The sequence below is a fragment of the Geotrypetes seraphini genome, chromosome 4 (assembly GCF_902459505.1).
Source record: "Geotrypetes seraphini chromosome 4, aGeoSer1.1, whole genome shotgun sequence".
Classification (NCBI taxonomy): Eukaryota; Metazoa; Chordata; class Amphibia; order Gymnophiona; family Dermophiidae; genus Geotrypetes; species Geotrypetes seraphini.
Window position 1 is genome coordinate 262,602,931 of NC_047087.1, and position 24,759 is coordinate 262,627,689.

Sequence of the window (24,759 nt, forward strand, 5' to 3'; positions counted from 1 at the left end):
CATGTGCGACGGTCAAAAGTTTCTACTAGATTACACTGTCACTGTAACAAATTTTAGGTTCCCAAATGCACTTGTGCAAACATAAAACATTTTATTGTTATCTTACATCCGCAATATAATGAAAATCAATCAAAAAATACCGCTAATAGCAAACAATACACAACAGTATTGTTAGCCCGACAAACTTGAAGGGCTATGGCCTCAGAATCGGAGCCTACGCACAGCAGTGAAAATCACAGATTGAGGATAATCCGCGTAGTGATACAGCTCCTGCTCCAATCATTGGCCGATGTATATATTTTTTTATTTTTTAAAATAGTTTTCTAAAGCATTTCAATAAAACTAAAACTCCACCCTGAACTTCAGAAACTTTTTCAGGGGTACTGTGTATAAGTGCAAGCCAGGATTTGAAAAACATAGACCAGAAAAAGACTTATCTTGTTGCTGACTTGTCTTTAAAGATTCATTCAGTCACTAGTGTTTGTTTGCCGACGCGGCCAGCGTTTCGCGGGAATTTTAAAACATCCGCTGCGTCAGGGCCACCAGGACATTCTAAATCAAGGCTCAATCACTTCACTCGATCATCAAACCGAAGTTCATATTCCTGCATTTAACCAATGCCTCCAGACAATCTTAGTTCCGCCAATTTGAATCTTGGAGTTTAGCCATATAGATTGATTTGTCGATTTACTAATAGGAATTTCAGTTAAATTACTTACATACCTCAGAGTTTTCCATGTATCTAATAAAAGTTTATTTTCTTTATACAATCTGGGCATCTTGATACTGAGAATGTGACAAAGATGTAAAGGAGACAGGAGTCGCCATTCCAAGTATAACCAATCTGGAGTGTATTCAATGTGATCTGGGAGGACCCAATACATACCTTGACGTAAAATATAGGCCTGATGATACCTTTAGAAATTTGGGAAATTTACCCCACCCTCCTTAATTGATTTCTGTAAAGATACCAAAGCAATTCTAGGTGTTTTGCCAAGCCAAAGAAACTTAATAATTATTGCATTCAATTTTTTATAAAAAGAGTTCTGAAAAAATACCGGAATCATACACATTTGATAGCAAACCACAGGCAATATCATCATTTTTATGGTTTGAACTCTCCCCCACCAAGATATATGTAACGGATTCCATTGTTCACATAATTCCGAAACCTTTTTTAATAAAAATTTTTCATTTTCTTTTATTGTATCCTCTATTGAATTTTTAATCCAAATTCCTAAATATTTTAATCCATCCTCTTTCCAAACAAAAGGAAATGAATCAAACATAGATTTTATGCAATGCACATTAAGCGAAAGAGTTTCAGATTTATTCCAATTAATTTTATATCCTGAAAACATTCCAAAACCTTTCAATCAATTCTAACAAACATGGTATAGTTGAACCTGGATTGCGCAAATATAATAAAATATCATCCGCATAAGCAGATAATTTGTATTCCCATTCTTTCAGGGGAATACCCTGTATCCCCTTTGTCTGATTAATAGCTATCAATAAGGGTTCTAAAACAATATCAAACAGCAAAGGAGATAATGGGCATCCTTGTCTAACTCTTCTATGTAATTTAAAACTTTCAGATAAATTATTATTAATATATAGTCTTGCCATAGGGGAGCTATACAAAGTTTTAATTATTTGAATAAAACCAGGACCTATACCAAACCAATCCAAAGCCTGAAACATGAATGACCATTCTACCCTATCAAAAGCTTTTTCTGCATCTAATGAAAGAGCAAAAGCTGGTTCATTCATCATTTTAGTTAAATTTAAAGTATGAAACGTCAGTCTTGTATTGTTAGAAGAATGTTTGTTAGCAACGAAACCCGTTTGATGTACATCAATTATGTAAGGGAGAGCCTTTGCCAATCTTAATGCCAGAGCCTTAGCCAATAATTTTCCGTCCACATTAATTAATGATATTGGCCTGTAATTTGAAACCATAGTGGGGTCTTTATTTGGCTTTGGCAAAACAATCACCACAGATTCAGCCATAGTACTTTTAATACAACCTTTATTAAGTTGAAATTGATATAAATTTAGTAAATAGGGTAATAAAGAATTTTGAAATGTTTTATAGAATTCCACAGTAAAACCATCCCCACCTGGAGCGGATCCAACTCTAAGAGACTTCAATGCTGTTTCTAATTCTTTTAATGATATAGGTTCTTCTAAACTTCTTTTTATATGATCAGGAAGTTTTGGACCCTCAAGAAGATTTAAAAATTCCATACCTTTTTGAACTTTATCATCAGAAGACTCAGAAGAATACAACTCTTTGTAAAATGCCAAAAATTGATTTAAAATACTACTAGTTTGATTATGCATATTTCCTTTCTCATCTTTTATTGCAATTATTTTTATTCTTCTCTTTTTTGCTTTAAGATAATTTGCAAGTAAATTTCCTGCCTTATTAGATTTTCCATAATATAAGGTTTGCAGAGAAAACAAATCTTTTCTTGCCATTTTTGAAGAAATTTCATTATATTTACCTTTAGCCTTTAATAAAGTTTGCAAATTTTCATGATTCCATTCATCTATTAGTTTGGATTCCAGTAATTTAATTTCTTTTTCCAAATCTGAAAATTGTTTAATAAGTTGTTTTTTAATATATGCAGAATAAGAAATAATATTACCTCTTATAGTAGCTTAAAATGCATCCCATAAAATTTCCGCATTAATATCTGCTGAAGTATTTATTTGGAAAAATTCCAAAATTTTTAACTTAATTTCTTCAAAAAAAATTGAATCCGAAACCAATGCATTATCAAACCTCTATAATGATCTATTATATTCATTATTATCTAGTGTAAGTGTAATCCACACTCCTCCATGATCAGACAAAATAATTGGATCAATGGAAGCTTGTGTCACTTGTTGCACTATGGAATTTGATACCAATATGTAATCAATTCTTGAAAAATATTTATGAACTGGTGAGCAAAAAGAGAATTCCTGATCATTAAAATGAAGAATACGCCATATATCTTTCAAATTACAAGTTTTCACCAAATTATCTAACCCTAATGATTTTATATTTTTGCTTGGTTTTTTATCCAAAAAAGGATCCATAACAGCATTAAAATCTCCAGCTACTATTAAATTAGAAGCAGCCAGTGGGAGTATTAATTTTTGTATATTAGTAAAAAAATCATTTTGATTCGAATTCGGGGCATAGATATTTAGTAAAGTCAAAGTATTATTTCCCATTCTCATTTCCACTTGTATCCATCTCCCTAAAGGATCAAAATCTATCATTTTAAATGAAGCTAAACATTTTTTGTTCACTAATATAGCCACTCCAGCCTTTTTCCCTACTGCAGGAGCGAAAAAACAGTATTTCACCCAATTATCTTCTAGCTTTCTGGATTCAACCACTGACAAATGTGTCTCTTGAATATAGCACCACTTTTGTTAATATTGTGAATCACACTAAAATCTTATGTAGATACGCTGTCACACAAATATATACACACTACCATAGGTGTTCTAGAGAGAAAACAGGGGTCTCAAGTGTTCATAGCCAGAAGCCTGAGATATACTTCAAAGCTAATGACTCATGCAGTGAGCTATCATCGGTCCCGTTTATGTTCTCTATACCAATGGTTTGTGATTTTTTTATATTTTCTTCTATTTCTATTTTGTTTTCCTTTTTATATATATAAATAAGTTCTTTTACTATTATGTTAGAGATTACTTAGCTTTCTCCTTCTTCTTTTGCTATTATGTTAGTGTTACTGTGAAAGCCACAGTAATCTCTAACATAATAGCAAAAGAAGAAGGAGAAAGCTAAGTAATCTCTAACATAATAGTAAAAGAACTTATTTATATATATAAAAAGGAAAACAAAATAGAAATAGAAATAGAAGAAAATATAAAAAAATCACAAACCATTGGTATAGAGAACATAAACGGGACCGATGATAGCTCACTGCATGAGTCATTAGCTTTGAAGTATATCTCAGGCTTCTGGCTATGAGCACTTGAGACCCCTGTTTTCTCTCTAGAACACCTATGGTAGTGTGTATATATTTGTGTGACAGCGTATCTACATAAGATTCTCTTGAATATAGTACACATCAGCCTGTTGCCTCTTTAAAAATGCTAACATTTTTTTCCTCTTTACTGGGTGATTAAGGCCATTAACATTGAGTGAAAAGATTTTAATCTCCATCAATCCAAATAATTTTTACAAAATCTCTACCAATTATTATAACTAAACCAAAGCCTGAAATCACTTGAAATGAAGAAACACCATTTTCATCTGTAACCCACCCCATAAGATCTCTATCCCAATTCTCATATTCCCTTATACCCCATCCCAACCCTCCCTCTCCCACCCTTAATATAGACTGATACAACCTGAAACTGCACATATAAGACTAAGTAAAGCAAATAAAGCTCTATACAGACCTCAATTATAAACACTAATGTCTGTAATAATCATATATACGTTCTCATACAGTAAATGTGAATTCTTTAAATATGGAAATCAAAATAAAAACCAAAATAGAGGACTTCCATTTTCAGTATAATAATAAAAGATGATGTCAATCTCAAATATATCTGTTAAAGAATTAGACTTATAATAAACCCTTAAATATAAATTAAATATTACTAATGTATTTTCATTCATTTTTTCCCCCACATTAGTATCTTATCTTTATAAATAAAGTTTTCTAATAATATCTTTATAAGATATATAAAGGATATGAAAATAATTTTAGCTTAACAACCATTTTTTAAGAACAAGATATTAAAGGCTCTCAGAGAAATAAACTGTCATCTGCTTCAGTGTTCCAGTGCACCGTTATCATTACCATTCAAATAAAACATAGTCAAACTGTCAATATAAAGATTCTCCATTAAATCAAGGATGAATAAACAAATAAAATCAAAGACAATGAAAGAGAATCATTTTCATGAAGGGAATAAGTTCAATTAAACTGACATCGGCTATTCCCTTTGATTTAGATACATTTCCAACTTCACAGGCTCATCAAAGCTCATAGTTTTATTGTCAATAGTTATTTTCATAATCGCAGGGTATATCAGCCCGAATCTAGCTCCGATGTCTCTCAGTTTCGGCCTCATGTCCAAAAAATTTTTCCTTTTATCTGCCGTTGTTTTAGCAAAGTCAGGAACAATGTGTACTTTGGCATCCTGACATTTTAAATTTGCATGCTCTTTAGCCATTCGTAACACCTCTAAAACTTGTTGGTGCCTTAGCAACTTGAATATTATGGGGCGAGGACCTGTTAAAGTATCAGGTCTTCTCATTGGTATGCGATGTGCACGCTCAATTTCTATCGGGTATTTAGATTTGAGAGGCAGGACTTTCATCAAAAAGTTTTCAATGAATGAGACAGGGTTGTTTTTCTCCACCCCTTCCAGTACGCCCAAAAGTCTCAGGTTACTCTGCCTCATGCGATTCTGGCAGTCCTCCACCTCCCTGGTGAGTGTAAAGATTTTATCTCTGTCCAGTTTATATTGCCTTCTTTCATTTTCAAAACTGTCCATTCGCATTTCTAATTTTGTTGTTTTAATTTCCAGCACTTCGGTTCTTTTATTTAAAGTTGTTACTTCCTCTTGTATACCATCCAGTTTTTTAGCATTTTTCAAAAGAATATCTTTTATTTCTTGTCGTTCTTTCCATAAATCAATGTCGTTTTTTTCCCTTGACAACGGACATTTCGACGGTGTCGCCAGTTCCGGCTTAGATCTCTTGACACTGCCGGTATTTGAAGCCACCAAATCGGATTTACTCTGTTTTCCTGAAGCCATCTCGTTGTTAATTTCTTCTTTTTATACTTTAATTGAAATTTTATATTCGTATTTTATGTCAATAATGTCTGTTAATACGGAGCCTCTGCCTTACCCGTCCATTCTCGCGCACTCTCAAGCCACGCCCCTAATAATAATAATAATAATGATTACATTAAACTGGTAGATAGCGTAGGATGCTGTGTATATTTGAAAAAATCTATCCATTGGTCATCAGATCCCGACCAGGAAGATTCAGAGGTCCAAATACGTTTAGTACTTGTAGTAAAAGTTAAAGACGATGATATACCTCATCCAAACTACATCAACTAGACATAGGAAAACCCACACTCCATTCATTCCCCCCCCAATCAAAGAAGTCAAACAGAAAAAACTATATGATGTCCTCCTAGCCACACAAGCAGCAAAACTCAACAACCAAATCTCCAATCTACTAATTATGATCCCAGACTATAAAACATTCAGAAAAGAAATAAAGACTCTACTTTTCAAGAAATTCCTGCAAATGACTTAATAACGCTAGCTCCTTCCCACCTCCCACTTCCCCATACCTTCCCATTTCCCCCAAACAACTTCATCTACTCTTTATCTCCTCTAGAAATTACCAGATATCTTCGCTTTTTGTAATCCGCCTTGAACCGCAAGGCAATGGCGGAATAGAAATCTCTAATATAATGTAATGTAATATAAAAAAATTTATTAAAGAGTGGGGTCTTATGGCCATGAGTAATTCCTAATTGACAGAATTCCATAAATTTGGATATTAATGGGGTATTAGGATTTAAAGGCCATTTTAATTTCTGTAAGCAGTGCTGCATTTGAAACCATCTATAAAATTCCATAGAAGGAAGATCAAATTTCATTTGCAATTGTTGGAAAATAGCCAAAATTTGTTGTCCATAATTTGATTAATATACCAAATGTCTTTACTCATCCATATAGACCAACAAATTGGCTTATCACCAATCTTAATACTAGGATTATGCCAAAGATGTGCAGAGAAAGATTTACTATGAGAGAGTACAGTAGAAACCTTTTCAAATGCTTTAATGGCATAATTAGTAAATATAATAGTATCATGTGATATCAAATGTCTGATGTTATCTTGGAAGGGGATACATTTCAGCGGGACTGGAGCAGCTAAAAAAGATTCAATGGAATTCCACAAAGGTGGAACTGAGGTCTGAGGAGTATCAACTGACCATGATGTCCCATATCTCAGAAACATAGCAAGATAATATTTATAAAAACTCTGGAAACCCCAATCCCCCTTCCTTTTTGGGTAATTTTAGTGTAGAAAGAGCGATATGGGGAGGTTTGTTACGCCAAACAACATAACGCTTTTTTTAACTGCAAACATCGAACGCAACTATGTAACAGTAGTGAAAGCTGGTGACATTATCCTGTAGATCAGGGATGTCCAACCTTTTAGTTTCCCTGGGCCACATTGTCTGAAAAAAATGTTTCTGGGGCTGCACAAACGTGCAATCGCAGCAGCAAAACAGAGGAGGGAGCCAGCAAGATGGTAAACACCCAGGGGGAGCAGAGGAAAACACTGCATTGCCCTTGACTGAGTCCGCACAAAATGCTTAACGGGGCCGCAGGTTGGACACCCCTGCTGTAGATTTTACAAGTAAAAGTAACAAAATTTATATTGAAGTACAGTAACTAATTACATTTACTTAGTTACTATAGAATACTGATTTTGAACAACATAGGGTTCACATTTGTGAAATGGAGGCACAACAAGTGCCATCCTGTTTTGGATTGCAGCACCATGAACCTAAATTCACTATTGCCCATTTTATTTTATTTACCCTCACCCCTCCAATCTAGCCCAGCCATTGCAGCAATCATCCTTAGCCTCAGATTATGCCATAACGCGGTATTCATGTATCCAAAATCTGGCTTCTGTGTACTACTTATGCATTGGTTGAGATTTCCTCCACATGCCCTCTATTACCAGGAGCAATAACACCACAACATTTCCTGCTCAAAGAAGAAAAAAACTCAGGTTTTAAAAATCAAACCACAAAGCAATTTATATTTCATTGTGAATTATTTTATTTTGGTTTACTGTACTGTTTAAGAATTGCTCTATCTTTTAAAAAATGTTTTGCTAGCACTAATAGAAACCATGTTTAGAATGTTTTAAGAACCAACATCTAAATTTAGATTTAAATTTCAAGAACAATTTAATTTTCATATTTTAAAGGCAATGAAATCTGAACAACAAGGCTGCATTAGAAATAAAATAGGAGGACAAGCTGAGTGGTATCAACTTGACCTCAACATTTCAAGTTTGCTGTTTACGCATCATCCTCTGTTCAGTAAAGAACATGTGCTGGCTGCTAGACTTTCTCAGCTTTATGAGCAATATCAGTGCAGACAACAACAAAATATCATTCATGTACTTTCTGAAAAAGTAAGAAAAATCTGAATTTTTAAAAGCTTGTGTCTTCACATTAATCATCTTTGCAGACTAATTCTGATGGTGATCCATTATTAAGTTAGTTATAACTTAAGTATATTTCTTGTCTAGAATAAAGTAGTATGGATACTATGTTAGTTCACTTGGTGATGGTGAGGCCTTGAGAATGGGCTATGGAGTTACAGGAGGGAAGGAAGGACAGACAGGTCCTAGGAAGATGTTATGAGGGGGTAGGAGGGCTGGAAGGAAAAAAACCTAGAAAGGGGTCAAATGAAGGTAGAAAAGAGGGAGAGTATTTAGAAAGGGGCTGTAGGGATGGGGGTAAAGGATGAAGTCCTGGGAAGTAACCAAGAGGAAAGAGATCTGAGATGTCACTATTTTAAGGGCAGAACAAAGTGAGAGGATGAGAAGGAGCCTTGGAAAGAATCGGAGAAGGGTCACAAAATGAGGTCATAGGGATTTTAGAAGTCAGAAAGGGGGACAGGAGGTGTATTGGGAATTTAAATATTATAGAAAGGAATCAAGAAGAGACCATGGGTGGTAAATAGGAGGAGGAGAATCTGAGTAGGAGCTATAGGGGATAGATAAAAGGGAGAAAGAGATCTGGAAAGAATGAGGCCTTGATTTAACCGCCGGGCTCTTGTAATCATATATTGAATGATATCCCCCCTTAAGACCACCTTAAGGGTATCCCAAAATATGGCAACGCTCTTCCGGAGGCTGTTATAGGGGAAAACAGCCTCCAGGGATTCAAGACAAAGTTAGACAAGTTCCTGCTGAACAAGAACGTGCACTGGTAGGGCTAGTCTCATTTAGAGTGCTGGTCTTTGACCAGAGGGCCGCCGTGTGAGCAGACTGCTGGGCATGATGGACCACTGGTCTGACCCAGCAGCGGCAATTCTTATGTTCTTATGTTGTCTTTATGCTGATCATTGTTAAGGGCGTATTCCTCCTAACACGATAGCAGATAGGTTTGAAAAGGTTTGTCTTGAGCCAAGAAGGAAGGGAACTGCCACCTAGGTGTACCCTCATGAGTCAATGATATGTCGAGTTCAATCAAGCAGATAGCATGGTCAGAGACCACAATAGGGCCATTAGTAGCAGTTAGAAGATGGGAAAAAAAAGGCTATGAAGTCAAGATATTGTGCCATGGGCCCTAGACATGTGAGTATAGTCTTTGACAGATGGGTTTAGAAGATGCCAGGGGTACACCAGCTCCAAGACATCACACAGATAAGGAAGTGCCTTGCGGGGACCCATGGTGGTTCCCTGTGGCAGGGAGGTTCTATCCAACATAGGAATGAGTACTTAAAGTCACCAGTTTAAGTCTACTCAATAAATGCATGTGATAGAATGCAGATTTAATCACTGCCAGTATCTGATATTTCATACTCAATGTCAAATATTGTTTACTGTAATATTTTAATATTGTTTATTCAGGCCTTCTATGTCACATTCAATACAAAATACTGCACTAAGAATTCTCGCTCATGTTCTCAAATCAGATCATATAACCTCTCTTTATCCAACACCATTGGCTCCCGTGTTTAATTTATAGGAAATTGTTATGTCGACTTATAAGGTCTTGCATTCAGGTATCCTTTCATACCTATCATCACTGGTTACCCCATATGCCTCACCCAGACTATTCCTTTTTCTCAATGGTCACCAGTTACTTACTTGTATATCATCACTGTGCCTTTCATTATACTGCCCCATTATACTGCCCCCAATGGAACACATTGTCAGCCTCTCCATACCTTGAATTATCATTCCCCAAGATTAAAACATCCCTAAAAGCTCAGCACCATGAACTCCAGGGTTCAACCAATCCTGACTGACAAATTATAGCTTAAAACTTATTAATTTATTGGTTTTAGTACGAGTCTGTTCTCTGCATGTGTGATGTATCTCATTCCTCTTGATAAAAGAATTTCCTTTCCTAATTTTCTTGTTTAGTTTTGCACCCTATGAAAGGAAGATATAAAATAAATTAAATCATGAACTTCTCATCTTCTTTTCCTGTAACCTTTCCATTGTGCCTCTCTGTTCCTCCCCTCCTTGTCTAATCAAGGTTGCTCTGATTTTTTTAACTCTTTTGCCCCTTCCCTATCTGCTTCTTTCCCCAACTTTTCATTCTGGCCTAGATGCACTAAAGTTAGCAATCAACACTAAACCAGTTTTGACTGCTTTAGTGACAATCACATTTGCCGACCCGATGCACAAAACGGCTCACGGTGTGATTTTCCCCTTGATCGCCCATTTTCTAATCTGGCCATGCAAATTAGCTATTTAATATTAAAATTCCATGCAAACTACTTGAGTAATTGATGCACTAACATCGCTTGCCAATGCAATGCACAAAAAAAAGTGATTAAAAAAGGAACTGTTCAAGAACAGTTGCTTACCTGTCTTACCAGCACTTTTTTATATGGGCACATATGCTGTGCATGTGTTACCCATGCACAATATCTACCCCATTAAAAAAAGAAGGAAAAAAACCATACCCCCTAGCTTCCTGACATCTCCCTGAACAATTGGCATTGGGGACCAACACCCCCCCTCCCCCACGCCAGAGAAAATTGACAGGAGGGTTGCCCACTCCCTCCTGCCAACGAAGGCCGCCCACACCAGGCATCCCCAACCATCCCATACCCTCTTCCCTTCCCCCTCCAAAAAAAGCAGGAAGGATGCCCATCCCTTCCTGCCATCGGATACTCCCCCAAACCTCCCCCACCTCTCCGAACCCCCCAGGACCTTTGTGTGAAGAGAGCAAGAGAGAGAGGTTCAGTCCCTCCAGCTCTGAGGCCTGCCAATCCAAAATGGCGGGACTTCCCTTCCTTGGTGCATCATGTGATGCACGGGGAGGTACCTAAGGCCCTGCCTGATTGGCTCAGATGCCTAAGGCCCCTCCCAAGAGGCATGGCCTTAGACTCCTCTCTCTATGCCCATTAGAAAATAAAAAAAGGTTTCCTGCCTCGAACAGCTGAGTGACAGGAGGCTGCTTTGGGGCTTCCCCTGCTTCTCAACTGTTCGGGCTTCCCCTACCGGCTCTGTGCATGTGTGAGAGTCGCTCTCACAGTGATCAATCAGATGGGAGAGACGAGGATTACGACGAACCTCCACATGAATCATTTGCATGCAAAATTTTTAGTGCATCAATAGCTCTTTTAGAATCGGCTAAAAATCGGATCAGAGCAGACCCATGTGATGTTACTGATCCTGTTTAGTGCATCTAGCTCTCTGTTGCACTCACACTGCCTCTCAACTATCATTATCCACAGCTCAATCTCCTCTCTCAACTATCCCTTCCTGTCATAACATCTTCTCCCATCCTAACTATAGATTATCTAACTTATGGCACTCCCCCACAAGAAGAAAAACCATGACAGAAGACCCATTGACACTGGGAATAAGGAGTTATTTGGAAGAGCTGCCTTACGCCAGCAGCATGATGGCATGGTTTTGTATGTAATACTTCTCACACAAGCATTCTTTGTTTCCCCACATACTTTCTTTTTAAACAGAAAGCACCCATCTCTAGTCTACTATGATGAGAGTGTTAAGTATGTGCACTTCATTTTCCTGAGATAACTATTGTTGCTCTCTCCTTTTATAGAGTACCAATTGCCCTACAGGAATTATAAAAAGTGGTCTGACACCTGGCACCTTTGAACTCAGTATTTAGGAGTCAGACCAATCAGAAGGCATGGCTGACAAGTAGGAACATGAAGGAAAGACAGAAATCCCATGAATTTTCTACAAAATTCAGGAGATTTGGGGTTATCATCAAAGCAAAAAATTTTTTACATTGCTTTTTTTGTTATAATTTTTTTTCAGTCTCCTGACCAGTGGTGATATACGTAATTTCCATTTATTCCTCCTTCCTTCCTGATTGTTATTTGTAATAATTTAGGCTCTTGAACCAGGTCTGATGCTACACAACGCTTTTAAGGGTACAACTTTTAGACATAGAGGGGCATAATAAAAAAAAACTATCTAAGCCCCTTTTGGCCTAAGACCAACTATAGACCACTTTCGCTCATATACATAAATGCCAAACTATATATGAAATTACTTGGACAAAATTAAATGGACATTTTCCCTGCTGCTACTTTCAGTGTTTAGGGTCTAAATGCTGAAAGTAGCATCAGGGAAAATGCCCATTCTAAAAAAAAAACTGTCCAAAATGAGGTGTGTTTTTTTTTTGTTTTTTTTTTTAGAATGGCCTACCTCTACGTTCAGCAGTTTAAATGCCCAGATCACCACTACGTCTAAACTTACAACACATTATCAACCAAAAAATAGCCTAAGTCCCAAACGCCCAAAACAAGACCTTATAGGCGAAGGAGGGGGCCAGTCCTTCACCTAAAAGCTGGATTCTGTAACCGGTGTCTGTCAAAAACAACACCAGTTACAGAATCCACCCACCTGCAACAATCGCGGCAGGAGAGATGGCTCATCTTCCCTGCCACGATCGCCCCCACCCCTGAACTGTGGGCAGAGCCTTAGGCGCCTGGCCCAATCAGGCCCTAAGGCCCACCCTTTCGCTCTAGGCGTTTAGAAGCAGGGGAAAGGCTTAAGCTGGTTTTAGAAACATTTTGGATGTGTTTTTATTATTATTATTATTATGAGCCCCATAGTGTATATGTGGAAAATGTGTGGGTACATTCAAATGGAAATCTTTCTCTTGTATTGTAGTTTTATAACATATAATAAATTTTCCAGTTCATTGGCAGATTTTTAATCATTAGATGTGTTGTGGTTGTTCTCAGCTTAAAGCATTAACTGATGCCACTAAGATATTTGAACATGATCTTGAAGTAAACAACCTGCAGAACAATAAAACTTTGGAAGACTATAGATGGCAAATCAGGTATAGAAATATTTTCTTTTATATATTGACTTTTTCTTTAGTCAACCTGAGATCTACCAAACTCAAGCAATTTTGTATACCATAATTCTGTGTCTACCACAAAGTACAGTTTATGTTTTAGGTCTTTCTACTGTTTGACTTTTGTGGTTGAGCCAAATGATTAATTAGAAATTAATCTGCAAAAGGAGTTGTGAGGTTTGTTCAAAGACCATAAATACCCTCTTTTTCTATGGTATACTTTTTTGGTCCATGTGTGCTTTTGGGGGAACTATAGCTACGGGATCTTATACATGAAATAGGGCATCCTAGGACTCTTTCTGTGTTTTATAACTTTAGATGCATTTTGGACAAGAATACAAGACTTTAAAAGTGATTTATGGCCCAGTGTCTAGTTCATATTTTTTTCTGAATTGCATATATTCTGAGGCCTACTGTAAGTGAAAACATAAGATACACCATACTGACTCAGACCAAAGGTCTTTTGAGCCCTGCATCCCATTTCTGACAGTGGCCAATCTAGATTACATGTACTTAGCAGGATCCTAAAGATACATTCAGCCCTTGTTCTTTACACACAACCTGGGGCAAAAGAGCATCTTTTTGATTGAAGAGGTCAAACAAACCAATTTTTAGCTCTCTAATTATTGATGTGATGTTGGGCAAAATATTGGTAGTACCCTGTTTACTATTTCCTCTAAACTGAGTGGGAGTCTTCCACCTGCAATCCAGCCTGTGAGGGATGCTGTTTCATTATCACATTTTCAATAGTGAGGGATATGCAAGCTCTGCAGGACTCCAAGGAATGTGCCTCTCCCTAGTGATTGAAAACACAAGAACCATCCCCATTTGGCAGCAATACAGTTGGAGGACTCCTGCTCAGCTTAAGAGGGAACAGTGGCCCACCTATATCCCACTGCCTTTATATCCAGCAATAAGCAGTGGTTGTCTCAAATTAAAATTATGAACATCACCTCTGAAATGGACCTGGTCCGGTTCTGGTCTCAAAACCACCCTGCACACACTCTGTCACCTCTCAGATATCTGGAGACAGTCTCTTTAGGAAGAAAGGATGCTCAGGCTCAGGCTCAGTTTGAATAAGTAGGGAATCCATATTTGCATGAGCACTGAGACCTGCCTCTTGGGTCCAGGTTTCATTAAACCTTTTCCAGAAATCCACAACAGTTTCACCGGATTTCTGATTGCAAGCTACAGCACTGGGAAGGGACGATCTAGACTTAAAACACCTGTCAAGCTCTGCCTGCAATTCATTCCACATAATAGCATTTCCTGCTTCAGTATTAATAATAATAATAATAATAATAATAATAATAATAACTTTATTTTTCTATACCGCCATAGTCAAACTGACTTCTAGGCGGTTCACATAGAAAGAAGGCTGGACAATCAGCGAATTACAAAATGCAAGAAGAAGGTTTATAAGCTGTAGCAGTGACAGTGGCGGGCTCTAGAACACTAATACTGGGGATTTTAGACCAGTCCCAGGGGGAACTGTGTCCAACACTGCCATCTAGGATGAGGCGCATATCTTCCTGCGTATAATTTCGACCCTTGCATGCTCGCTTCAGGTAGTGAAACATGGCACTAGCAGAGACAAGAGGCTTGGGGCAGTGTTTAATAATCTTGTTAATGTCTTCTAATTCAATGGGTTTCTTTAAGAGAGTATCCCCCACTGTGAGAAAGGGCATCTGTTCTTGCATCAACTCTTGTACTTCCCTAATCCTTTGAGTGCCGCTGCGAGTGCGGATGGGAAAAAAAGGAATTACCGGCCTCCGGACGGTGGGGCTGGTGGTGGATATAGTGGACAATGGTATGGCTTGGGGCAAAGTGTCATTAACCTGTCCCGATGCAGCCGCACCGGACAGGATGGGAGGTGGAGGAGGAGGAGGAGAAGATAGAGCGAGAGTGCTGCTGACAAAGAGGTCAATATCATAAGGAGAGATAAAGTTTAAGAGGAGCACTGGGTGCTGGAACTTGTAAATTATATGGAGGAGGACTGGCAGCGCAGATAGATTTTTCTGTGGCATGTAATTGGGCAGGAGAGAGAATGGACAGCTTGGAGTTTTGTCTTTGGCAGTAGCTGACCAATAGGGAGTATATGTAAGGCAATTAATGCCTCCCCTTCTCATGTATTCTTTGTCCCAGTGTGGGTCCCCTGAATAGTATGGCCATGCCTCATGATCCCCCAAACACATACCCTTTACCATATCCATGTGGAACTTATCATTTGCCCCGTCTCAGGGAAATGGACTCGAACTATGAAGTCTTTCAGTCCAGCCAGTCATATTATCTACCCAAGGGTCAATAAGATAATATCCAGTGTCACACAAATGGGCAACATAAGCCTTACAAGTCTCATCTTTCTTAGGGGGGGGGGGGAACCTTACTGCCTTTCTGACCCATTACAAAACAATATAGCAATACACAAGTCTCGCTTACCTTACCTTATAAGTGAGATACAATAATATACAATACAAATCTTATACTCTATGAGTCTTATATCTAAGTGATAGAAAGAAAAAAGCGCATGCATAAAGTGTTAACCCCACAGACGACAGAGTGGGCAGGCGTCTCTATAAGTAGTATCGTTCTTCCCAAAAGAACGTGCAGCTGCTCACATATGCGGCGGGGGTTCCCAAAACTCCGCATTAGACTTCCCAAAAGTCTTACTAACAGATAAGGGTTTGGAACAGGACGCCAAATACCAGTGAGTATTAAAGAACAGATCTCAAAATTCAGAAATACTCACATGGCATTGGTACTATCCAGTCCAATCCCGGACAAACCCCCAGCTGAATCGGACCTGGTCCGGTTCTGGTCCCAAAACCGCCCTGCACACACTCTGTTGCCTCTCAGATATCTGGAGACAGTCTCTTTAGGAAGAAAGGACGCTCAGGTTTGTCCCAAAGAGATTGTCCATTTATTATGAGTTTTTCATCCATTTTTATAGCATTATACATGGGTAAGTTTTTTCAGCATATGACTGTAGGAAAGACCATATTTGGTAACAGGATACATAAAAGCAACTAAAAAGAAGTAGCAAGCATAAGGGGGGCTTTGGTGGGAAGTTTCATAATACTGTCCTTTTGTCTAAGGTTTGAACAAATGTTTCATTCTTAGCAAATGTTGCTTATCTAAATGAGAAGCAGAATCGCTCAGCTAAAACAGAACACAAAGAGAAAAATGACCTTGTGCTTGCTTAGCAAAGTGAAGTTTCTTAGCAAAGTGAACACTTTCTGTTTCAGCACAAGCATGAATAGAAAAAAATACTTACAGAGAAAATTACTTACAAGGAATATATATGAAGGAATATATATGTGCCCCTTCAACCTCCAAGAATTTGCTTAAACTCAGTTATGCTAAGTGCCTTTGCCATATTTTTCAACAATAAATTCTACATGTTGAGTGAAAAAAACCCTTATTTGATTTGTTTTAAATATGTTAACTTATTAGTTTCATGGAGCGTCCCCCTAGTCTTAGTGTTATTTGAAAGAGTAAGTAACAGTTCCCTATTTACATGTTCTACCTACAGTAATTTGTGATTTTATAGCCCTCTATCTTTTCTTTCATGAGCCATTTTTCTCTCCTAGCTAAGTAGAGGAGTAACCTCATAGTAAGTGCAATGGGCTGAGAAACTGTAGAACTGAGCTTGATTCCCACTGCAACTCCTTGTGACTCAGGGCAAGTTATTTAACCCTCTATTGCCCAAGGTACAAAAACTTAGATTATGAGCCCACAAGGGACAGAGAAAGTACCTGCATATAATAGATATAAATCCCAGTCTGTACCACAGAAAGGTGGTATATCAAATCCATGACCCGTGGAGGGCCATTTTCAATACTGCATCTAAGTCCAATTTGGATGTCATGAGAAATGTGTCCCAAAATTGGGAGGCAAAAACATCTATTTTCAAAACTGATAGACTATTTTTTTTTCAAAAATCTATCTAGACATCTTGGCCCTTAGGCATCCAACTTTTTCTGCCATTTTAAAAAAGAAAAGCATCCAAGTTCAAAATGTCCAAAACCAAGTCATTTGGACATGGGAGGAGCCAGCATTTTAATTAATTAATTAATTAAGTTATTTAACAGTCTTATACATTGCTGCATATGTCTACTAGCGCTATAGAAATTAAAAGTAGTAGAAGTAGTAATACCCCGTTTGATTTTGATTGAAGGGCAAGCCGTAAGTTTTGTGCAATTCCAAGAATGAGATCCATTGGTTATGTCTATGGTAATTAATTGCTGAATGGTCCAAATAGAACAATCTTGTCATAATGTCCAGTTAAGCATTTTCCTTTGGATCTTCAATTGTAATTTTGCCATATTGGCATCAGTAAAGTATCAACCCATTGGATATTCATTATGTTATCCATTGTGGTCAATGCAAGTTTTGTCAAACTTATAATTGAGCTTGCAATTTGTCTGACAGAAATGTATGCATTGATGCAGTAGTCAATGAGTACAGACTATAAACAGATTGTTCCAATTTAAGCCATATTGGTATATCTGTGTTATTCATATTTGTTATCCAAGAAATACCTTGTCTCTATAAAAAAAAAAAAAAAGCTATGTGGTCGTTATAAAAAGAAGGAAAATTAACTCGCACTTTGTAGTTTTCTCATAGCTGTTCTTGGTTGTTTATCTTTCCAAATAAAATTGGCAAGGATCTTAACAATATTTTGGTATGTTTTGTGAGGTAGTAAAAGTGGTAACATATTGAGACTATAATTAATTTTGGGTTGGATCATAATTTTGATGGTGTCAAATCTTTCCCACTATGTTAAGTTTAAGGGGGACCATTGTTGAGTCAACTCTTTGGTAATTTTAATGAAGTTTTCTGAGTTATAGATAGATGTTTCCTCTATAGTAGGACCAAAGAGTACTTCAAAATATTTTAATTTCGCAGCAGACCAAAGAAAACCAAATGAATTGAGGTCCTATTTTAATTCTGGACAGTTTTGTGGCATGATTTTGGTTTTGGATTTTGAGTTTGTATCCTGAGGAGATAGAATATACTTTGATGGTGTCTAGTAATGCAGGTATAGATTCAGGGGTAATATATAATAAAACATCATCTGCATAAGCAAATAATTTAGCTGAAAGCGAACCAAACTCAAAGCCTGTTATTCTCAAGTTGAAAAGTTTTAGCAGTATCATTTGCATTCTAGAGGCAAGTAATTTCATATATAGTTTGGCATCTATGTATATGAGCGAAAGTGGTCTATAGTTCTGCACTTCTTGTGGATCTTTTCCAGGTTTAGGAATGACTATGACTCTTGCTTCTGTAAAGGTGCCAGAAGCTGTTCTTGATTAAATTAAGAATTGGAAATTGGATGCTCCATTGGAGAAGAAACTAAAACTGAGCATTCCTCTTCAACAGCCCTCACCTGACCAAAAATGTCCCCCTCCTGAGCTCACATCTGGCAGCATCTCTCTTTGAGCCGTACCCCTTCCTGGGCCTACCTTGTCATTGGTGGCATAGAAGCCAACTTTTCAAGATGATTGGGGGTGCTACATTCAACACAAGTGAATGCTCTCTGGTCAAAATAAAGGAGTTTGGTCAACATTGGAGGTGCTCAAGCACTCACAGAGCTGGCACCCATGGTTGGTAGGTAGTAGGTGGAGGAGCTTCCCCACTCACTCCTGCACACAGCTGGTTCCAGTAGAAATGGTTGCTTAGACTGACACAGGAGGTCCCAGCAGCCATTTTGAGACTGGAACTAGACACAAGAACTATTTTGACTGAGCAGTAGCACTAAGCAGGAATGAGTTGGGTTTGTTGCTCCCCCATCAAAAAACCACCAGCCCAACCAGGGCTTCTGTAGATAGGCCTAGGAGAGGGCCTGTGGGTGGTCGGACAAGATGGGGGGAGGGGGCTTAGAGTAGAGTAGGAGAATTTTGGTTTCAGCCAAAAATGCACTGGTAATTTTGGCCAAAATCTAAACCCAGATTTTGGGTTGGGTTTGATGCTGAAACCAAAATTTAGTTGACTTCTAATTTCTAAGCCAGATATAGACATTTCTGCACTAGAGTGAGGGGTGCAAAGGAATACCTATAAGGACTAGGGGCTAATGGATTGATCTTAATTCTGGTTGCTAGCTCTCTGCCATACCCTTTTGAGTATGAAAGGAAATAGTTATTAAATGAAATATATTTAAAATTGAAAAAATTTATCTAATTAAAAAATTAACTTGAAAAATATTATTTCAAATAAATGGAGGTTTGACCTATGATAGTACCCCAAGCCCTCAATAGGGGTCTTACTATTGATTAGACGCCTGGGTTCTTTGAGGTCTTTTTGCCTCCATTTACATATAAATATACATCATCAGCACTTGTGGTGTTCTACACGCATTAATTATCTGAGGATTTATTTTTGAACACCAATCTAAGTTTTTCACTTGATATTGGTCAGTTTTTTTAATATGCTAAACATCACCTTTGATGGTATTCTTTATGGAAGACAAGTAATAAATTATAATACATATTTGATAAGATGAGACAATCCATTTGAAGAGATTTCCTAAAAAGTCTTCAAGGTAGCCTAAACTGGAGAAGAAAATCATATGCAGTAACCTTTCCTCTATTTACTCTATAGTGATTGACTGTTTTGATCTTTATTTTAGAGCCCTGCTCAATGATTTTAAATTATTGCTGAAAGATGAGTTACATGATTCCAAGTTCATGTTCCCTATGTTTTGTTATAGAAATACTGTGACACTGTATGACATGGAACAAAGGAAAGACAGCTCCCTGATATGCAACATGTTAAAAGTCTGGAAACAAATAAAATCTCTACGTATAGAGCAAGGATATACAAATACTCCCGTAAAGTTGCAGTTTCATAAGTAAGTTCCTATAATAATATTTTGATTTATATTAATATTTAAACCTATTTCTAGAAAGGCATTTCAATTTATTTCAATGACAAAGACAAAAACCGTATTAGTAATTTGTCATGCTCTTGCAATTAAACATATCAGTAATGCAATGTGTTGCCATTTGTATAGTCAACAGCATAAAGAGAGAATTGGCAAATGATGCTGCGTACAAAAACAAAAGGAGCTGGCCATGGACTCAGATGATTAACCTCAGGGAGCATTCATCTGCATCCATGATCAACTCCTTGTGCTTTTCTGTGGTTCACAAACAGCGTTATTCTTTTTACACAGGAGTCAGCAACCTGCTTTACTTAGATACTGTAGGTTGGTGACCCCATTAGTAAATCCAGGTGCAATAAAAGCCTGTATTTTTCCTGCATCTTAAGTATTTACTCTAAAGTATGGATTATGATGTTGCCCTCCCTCCACGAGAAATTTGAGTACTGAATGTACAGTTATGTGCAAAACTGTTTATTAGTCAAAAGCACAATCGAAAACCATAACAACAAGAAGACAGCATAGACCAAATTTTCAAAAACCATAAAAACCATGCCCCCCCCCCCAAAAAAAAAAAAAAAAAAGGCATGGAGCAGCAGGACAGCAAATGTCACAGACGGTACAAGAAAATGACAACTACACAGTCAAATATTAAATTCATGGCTATGAGCATACCCAGTCAAAGAGGCCTAAAAGGGCTTCCAAATAAATTGTAAGTGCTGACCCTTAACAGGAATGTCGCAACGTTCCATCTACAATTGATAAATACTGAATGTACAGTTATTAATGAGGACATTTTTACCAGGTCTAGACTTTATTGAATCTTTGTCTTTAGGTATTTTTTTGCTTTATTGAAACTTGGTTTATGGTTGGAGAAATCTGTATCTGCAAAGGCACTATCGCCTTGCATAGCCTTTCTTTTCTTATAATTGATCAAACAGGCAAGAAAGAGGGTTGACAGTCATTTTTTTATATCTATCAGATTGATCTACTGGAACCTGATTTTCTTATTTTTTATATCTACCATCTCATGTGACTTCTACTGGACCTTCATCATTGGAGTTTCTGCTTGCTTCCATTCAAGCATCAATTAGGCTCTTGCTGATTTAATCTCAATTTTTTGTACTAAATTCTCTGACATTTTTCTGTTTGGAGATTTTAATTTCTATGCTGAAGCTCCACTAAGTGCATTGGAGAAAGATGTTTTTGATCTTCTTCTGGACTTGGGACACATACAGATCCTGTCATATTCTAAACCTCCTTCTTACATATGAATCATCATCTTTATGAATAATATGATCATGTGTCCCATTTTGAATGGGACTGCCCCGTTTATAGATCGCCTGTCCCGTTGTCCCCACGCACAGCTTTGGGATGCTCTTTCTGAAAACGGGACATTTTGGTGTCCTGAAGCTGTGCGTAGGGACAACGGGAAAGCTGATCTAAAGGCAATGCTTTGCCGACACAGCAACAGATTAGGTGTGTGCAGCAACGACTGTGCAAGCCTTCCCCCTGATGTCAATTCTGACGTCGGAGAGGAAGTTCCGGGCCAGCCAGGTAGCGAATTGGCTGGCCTGGAACTTCCTCTTTTATGTCAGAATTGGGGTGGGGGTGGGGGGTAAGGCTTTTGCAGTCGCTGCTGCATGCACCTGGCCTGTTGTTGCATTGGCAGTGGCTTGGAGAAATCGGCAGCGGCGGCTTTGGGGGTGGGGGGGAAGCTGGCAGGGAGAGAGAAAGACATTCTTTCACTTGTGGGTTACTGCAGGAATCTATCCTTGGTCCTATTCTTTTAAAATATTCCTTTTCCCTTTGGCTGCTCTGATTCAGTCACTACTCCCTTCATCTGCACTGACAACATTTAGCTCTTGATTCCTTTTGACACTCATGCTCATCTCATATTCAGAGAATCAATAACAGCTTTTATCCCAGGACAAGCAGGCAGCATATTGTCACACATGGATGACGTTACCGACGGAACCCCGGTACGGACACTTGAAAAGTGGATCACAACTTTAAGAGTTGAGAAAGTTTGCGATCAGCCCGCACCATGCATGCATGAGTGCCTTCCTGCCCGACGTAGGTGCGCAGTCCCTCAGTTTTCTAGGTTCCGCGGAGCTAAGAAGACGCATTTTTTTCAACTGCCATTGAAATTTTTTCTCTTGCCTTCCCGCTCTTGTGGCTTGTGACTTTTGTCCACCTTGCAGAAGAGGACTTTAAAAAAATCGAATTCTGCAAGAATGTCAACTCTTCAGTGCCGGAATGGAAGGGGAGCTGACATCAGCACCGACACCGTCTCAGACCGCATTGACAAAGACGACTTTTGTCACTTCATGTTTTTCGTTTTCTTTTCTTCTTTGTTAAAAAACAAAACAAAAAAGAAAATTATTTTATTTTTTCCTTTGGCATGCTTTTGGCTTAGCGGGGCTTTTTCACTGCTGTCATCATTGTGTTCGATTTAGCATAAGCTGTCTTCCCATCTATGTCACATCCGCCAATGGGTTTTAAAAGGTGCAGTCGCTGTGCTCAGGCTATTTCTCTCACTGACCCTCCCCGCTGGTGTCTCTAGTGTATGGGACTCGAGCACCGTCCCGAGTCTTGCTCGTTCTGTTCCACCTTGCAGAAGAGGACTTAAAAAAAATCTAATTCTGCAACAACATCAACTCTTCAGTGCCGGAATGGAAGGGGAGCTGACATCAGCACCGACACTGTCTCAGACAGCACCGACAAAGACGACACCTAAACGACTCCTAACTTAGACGCATTTTGCAGAGTCAGGGCCTTAGTGCCTTTTCATGTCATATTCAACCGGCTGCAGTCAGCATTTTTTAAAAATATATGCTTGCCATTGCCAGCTAGATTAGCCTCCAAGATTCAGTGCTGGGCTATGTCCAGGCATTGGCTTTAAATATCTGGGTCTAATTGAAGTGTCCCTGGCTGCCAGAGCTTATGCAGGTCCTGGCCAGTATTCAGTCGGGGCATGTATAAGACAGTTATGTGGGCTGTGACTGAATATCAGACAGGATCCGCATAATTTTTATTTATTTATTTATTTTGCACTCCATTCCCCCCAAAAAAATCCACCCTCCTTTCTTCTCCCTTCCTCCAGCCTTCCCCTTGAAATGCTGTTACTACTATATATCTTTATATTTTCTATAGAGTACCTTAAATGCCCTTTTCCCTATTGTAAAAGGTACCTTAATATATGAATTGTTTAAATTTAAGATTGGTCAAGGTTAATGAGCTTGAAGAGGAAGAATATAAGAAGGAGGTCTCAGCAAAACTTACTGATTCACAGAAAGAGCTCAGAGAAGAATCCTATGAGACTATAGAACAGTTTGATTCTGTCTTGGTGAACTGTAAGAAAAAAGAGGTATTTAATTATAGCCTTTATTGATTAGTATAAGAACAATTTGTGAAATAGTCATTTAGGCATACCGTAAAGACTATTAGTTTTGGGTTGACAAGAGTCTGGTTTGCTACATTTGACAAACTGATTATTTGCTGAGCTGGTCAAGAAAAATATATTTTAGAAGAAGAAGAAGGAGAGAGAGCACAAACTATAAAAGAGAGATAAATTTACGAAAGAGTCAGAATAGACTGGAAAAGGGAAACAGTTTGGAGAATAGGATCAACACACAAGATGTAGTTGACCTTTTTATTGGACTAATAGTGTTTCTTGGATGAGGCAATGTAAAATTGTAAATATGCATATGATTGGGTGAGATGAAATGTAAATTATTACAAACTGCATTTTTATGGAAATAATTTAAAAAAGAAAGAAAAAACTTCACCAAAAGGAGATAGAGGACAGGCTTCCTTAACCTGTGCTTTTCTGGTACTTTATTAGCATTTACATGCATGCATATACTGTAGGTATCTAGTCTATAAACTTACCCCTTTATTCTGTATAGATCACCCAAAGTTGAGTGCCCAAATTTGGGTGTGGATTCAAGATATGCACATAAACTAAGTAGCCAATTGTGCACTACAACCATTGGTGTTAAACACCTGGCAGTAATCAGGACTTAATGTTCAGATCTGTCCTATGCCCTATTCTATATCATGCACACCTAAATTTCATAGTGCCAATTCCAAGTGAGGTGTGACCATGGCAAGGGCATTCCGAGGATTTAGGCCTCATGTTATAGAATACCTGCATTTGGGTGCCTAACTGCTATCAGTTGGGCACAAGCATACACACTAGCTTTTGGCAGGCATGTTTACACCCAAAGGGCTAGATTCTTTAATCGGTGCTTAGCGGAGCCTACATTTTAGGTGCCATTTGACCCGTTTGTCAATCAGCCGCTAGGTGTCCTTTATAGAATCCCACCTAGCAATGCCTAGTTGTGATTAGGTGTCCTAGAGGTAAACACTAGTACATAAGGCCAGGTTTTACTTGGCCTAATTTACTGGTACCTAACTTGGATGCCTATTCTCTGCCCCTAACAATGCCTACTTTTCAGGTAAGCATCATAGTGATTGAAATTTGTTTTGATTTGTTGAAAACGGGCATGGTCAAATACCATGCCAATTAAGCCAATAAAAAAAAAGTTGCATGTAGACTCCAAAGTTAGGTCTTGCTAGGCATCCTTGATTAGGGCACCTAATATAGGTATCCTATACAGAATCTGGCCCAAAATATGCACTAAGCTAGCACTCTCTAAAATGTCATTTACAGAATACTATCTTAGCAAAAATCATAATGGCACCTAACTATGGCTATTTAATGTATCTGGCCCTTAGCATGTAACT

The 24,759-nt window shown here is 38.1% G+C and overlaps 1 protein-coding gene across 4 annotated transcripts in view; it reads left to right on the plus strand.

Annotated features, from left to right (window-relative positions):
* The window catches only part of CC2D2B (coiled-coil and C2 domain containing 2B), a 212,163-nt gene that overhangs the window by 48,800 nt on the left and 138,604 nt on the right, over positions 1 to 24,759 (plus strand). For all 4 annotated transcript variants that reach the window (XM_033943399.1, XM_033943396.1, XM_033943398.1 and 1 more), the window contains 4 exons: positions 8,018 to 8,227; positions 13,009 to 13,109; positions 19,837 to 19,977; positions 23,230 to 23,377. In XM_033943399.1, coding sequence (XP_033799290.1) covers positions 8,018 to 8,227; positions 13,009 to 13,109; positions 19,837 to 19,977; positions 23,230 to 23,377 — 600 coding nt within the window. The remainder of the gene's footprint in view (positions 1 to 8,017; positions 8,228 to 13,008; positions 13,110 to 19,836; positions 19,978 to 23,229; positions 23,378 to 24,759) is intronic.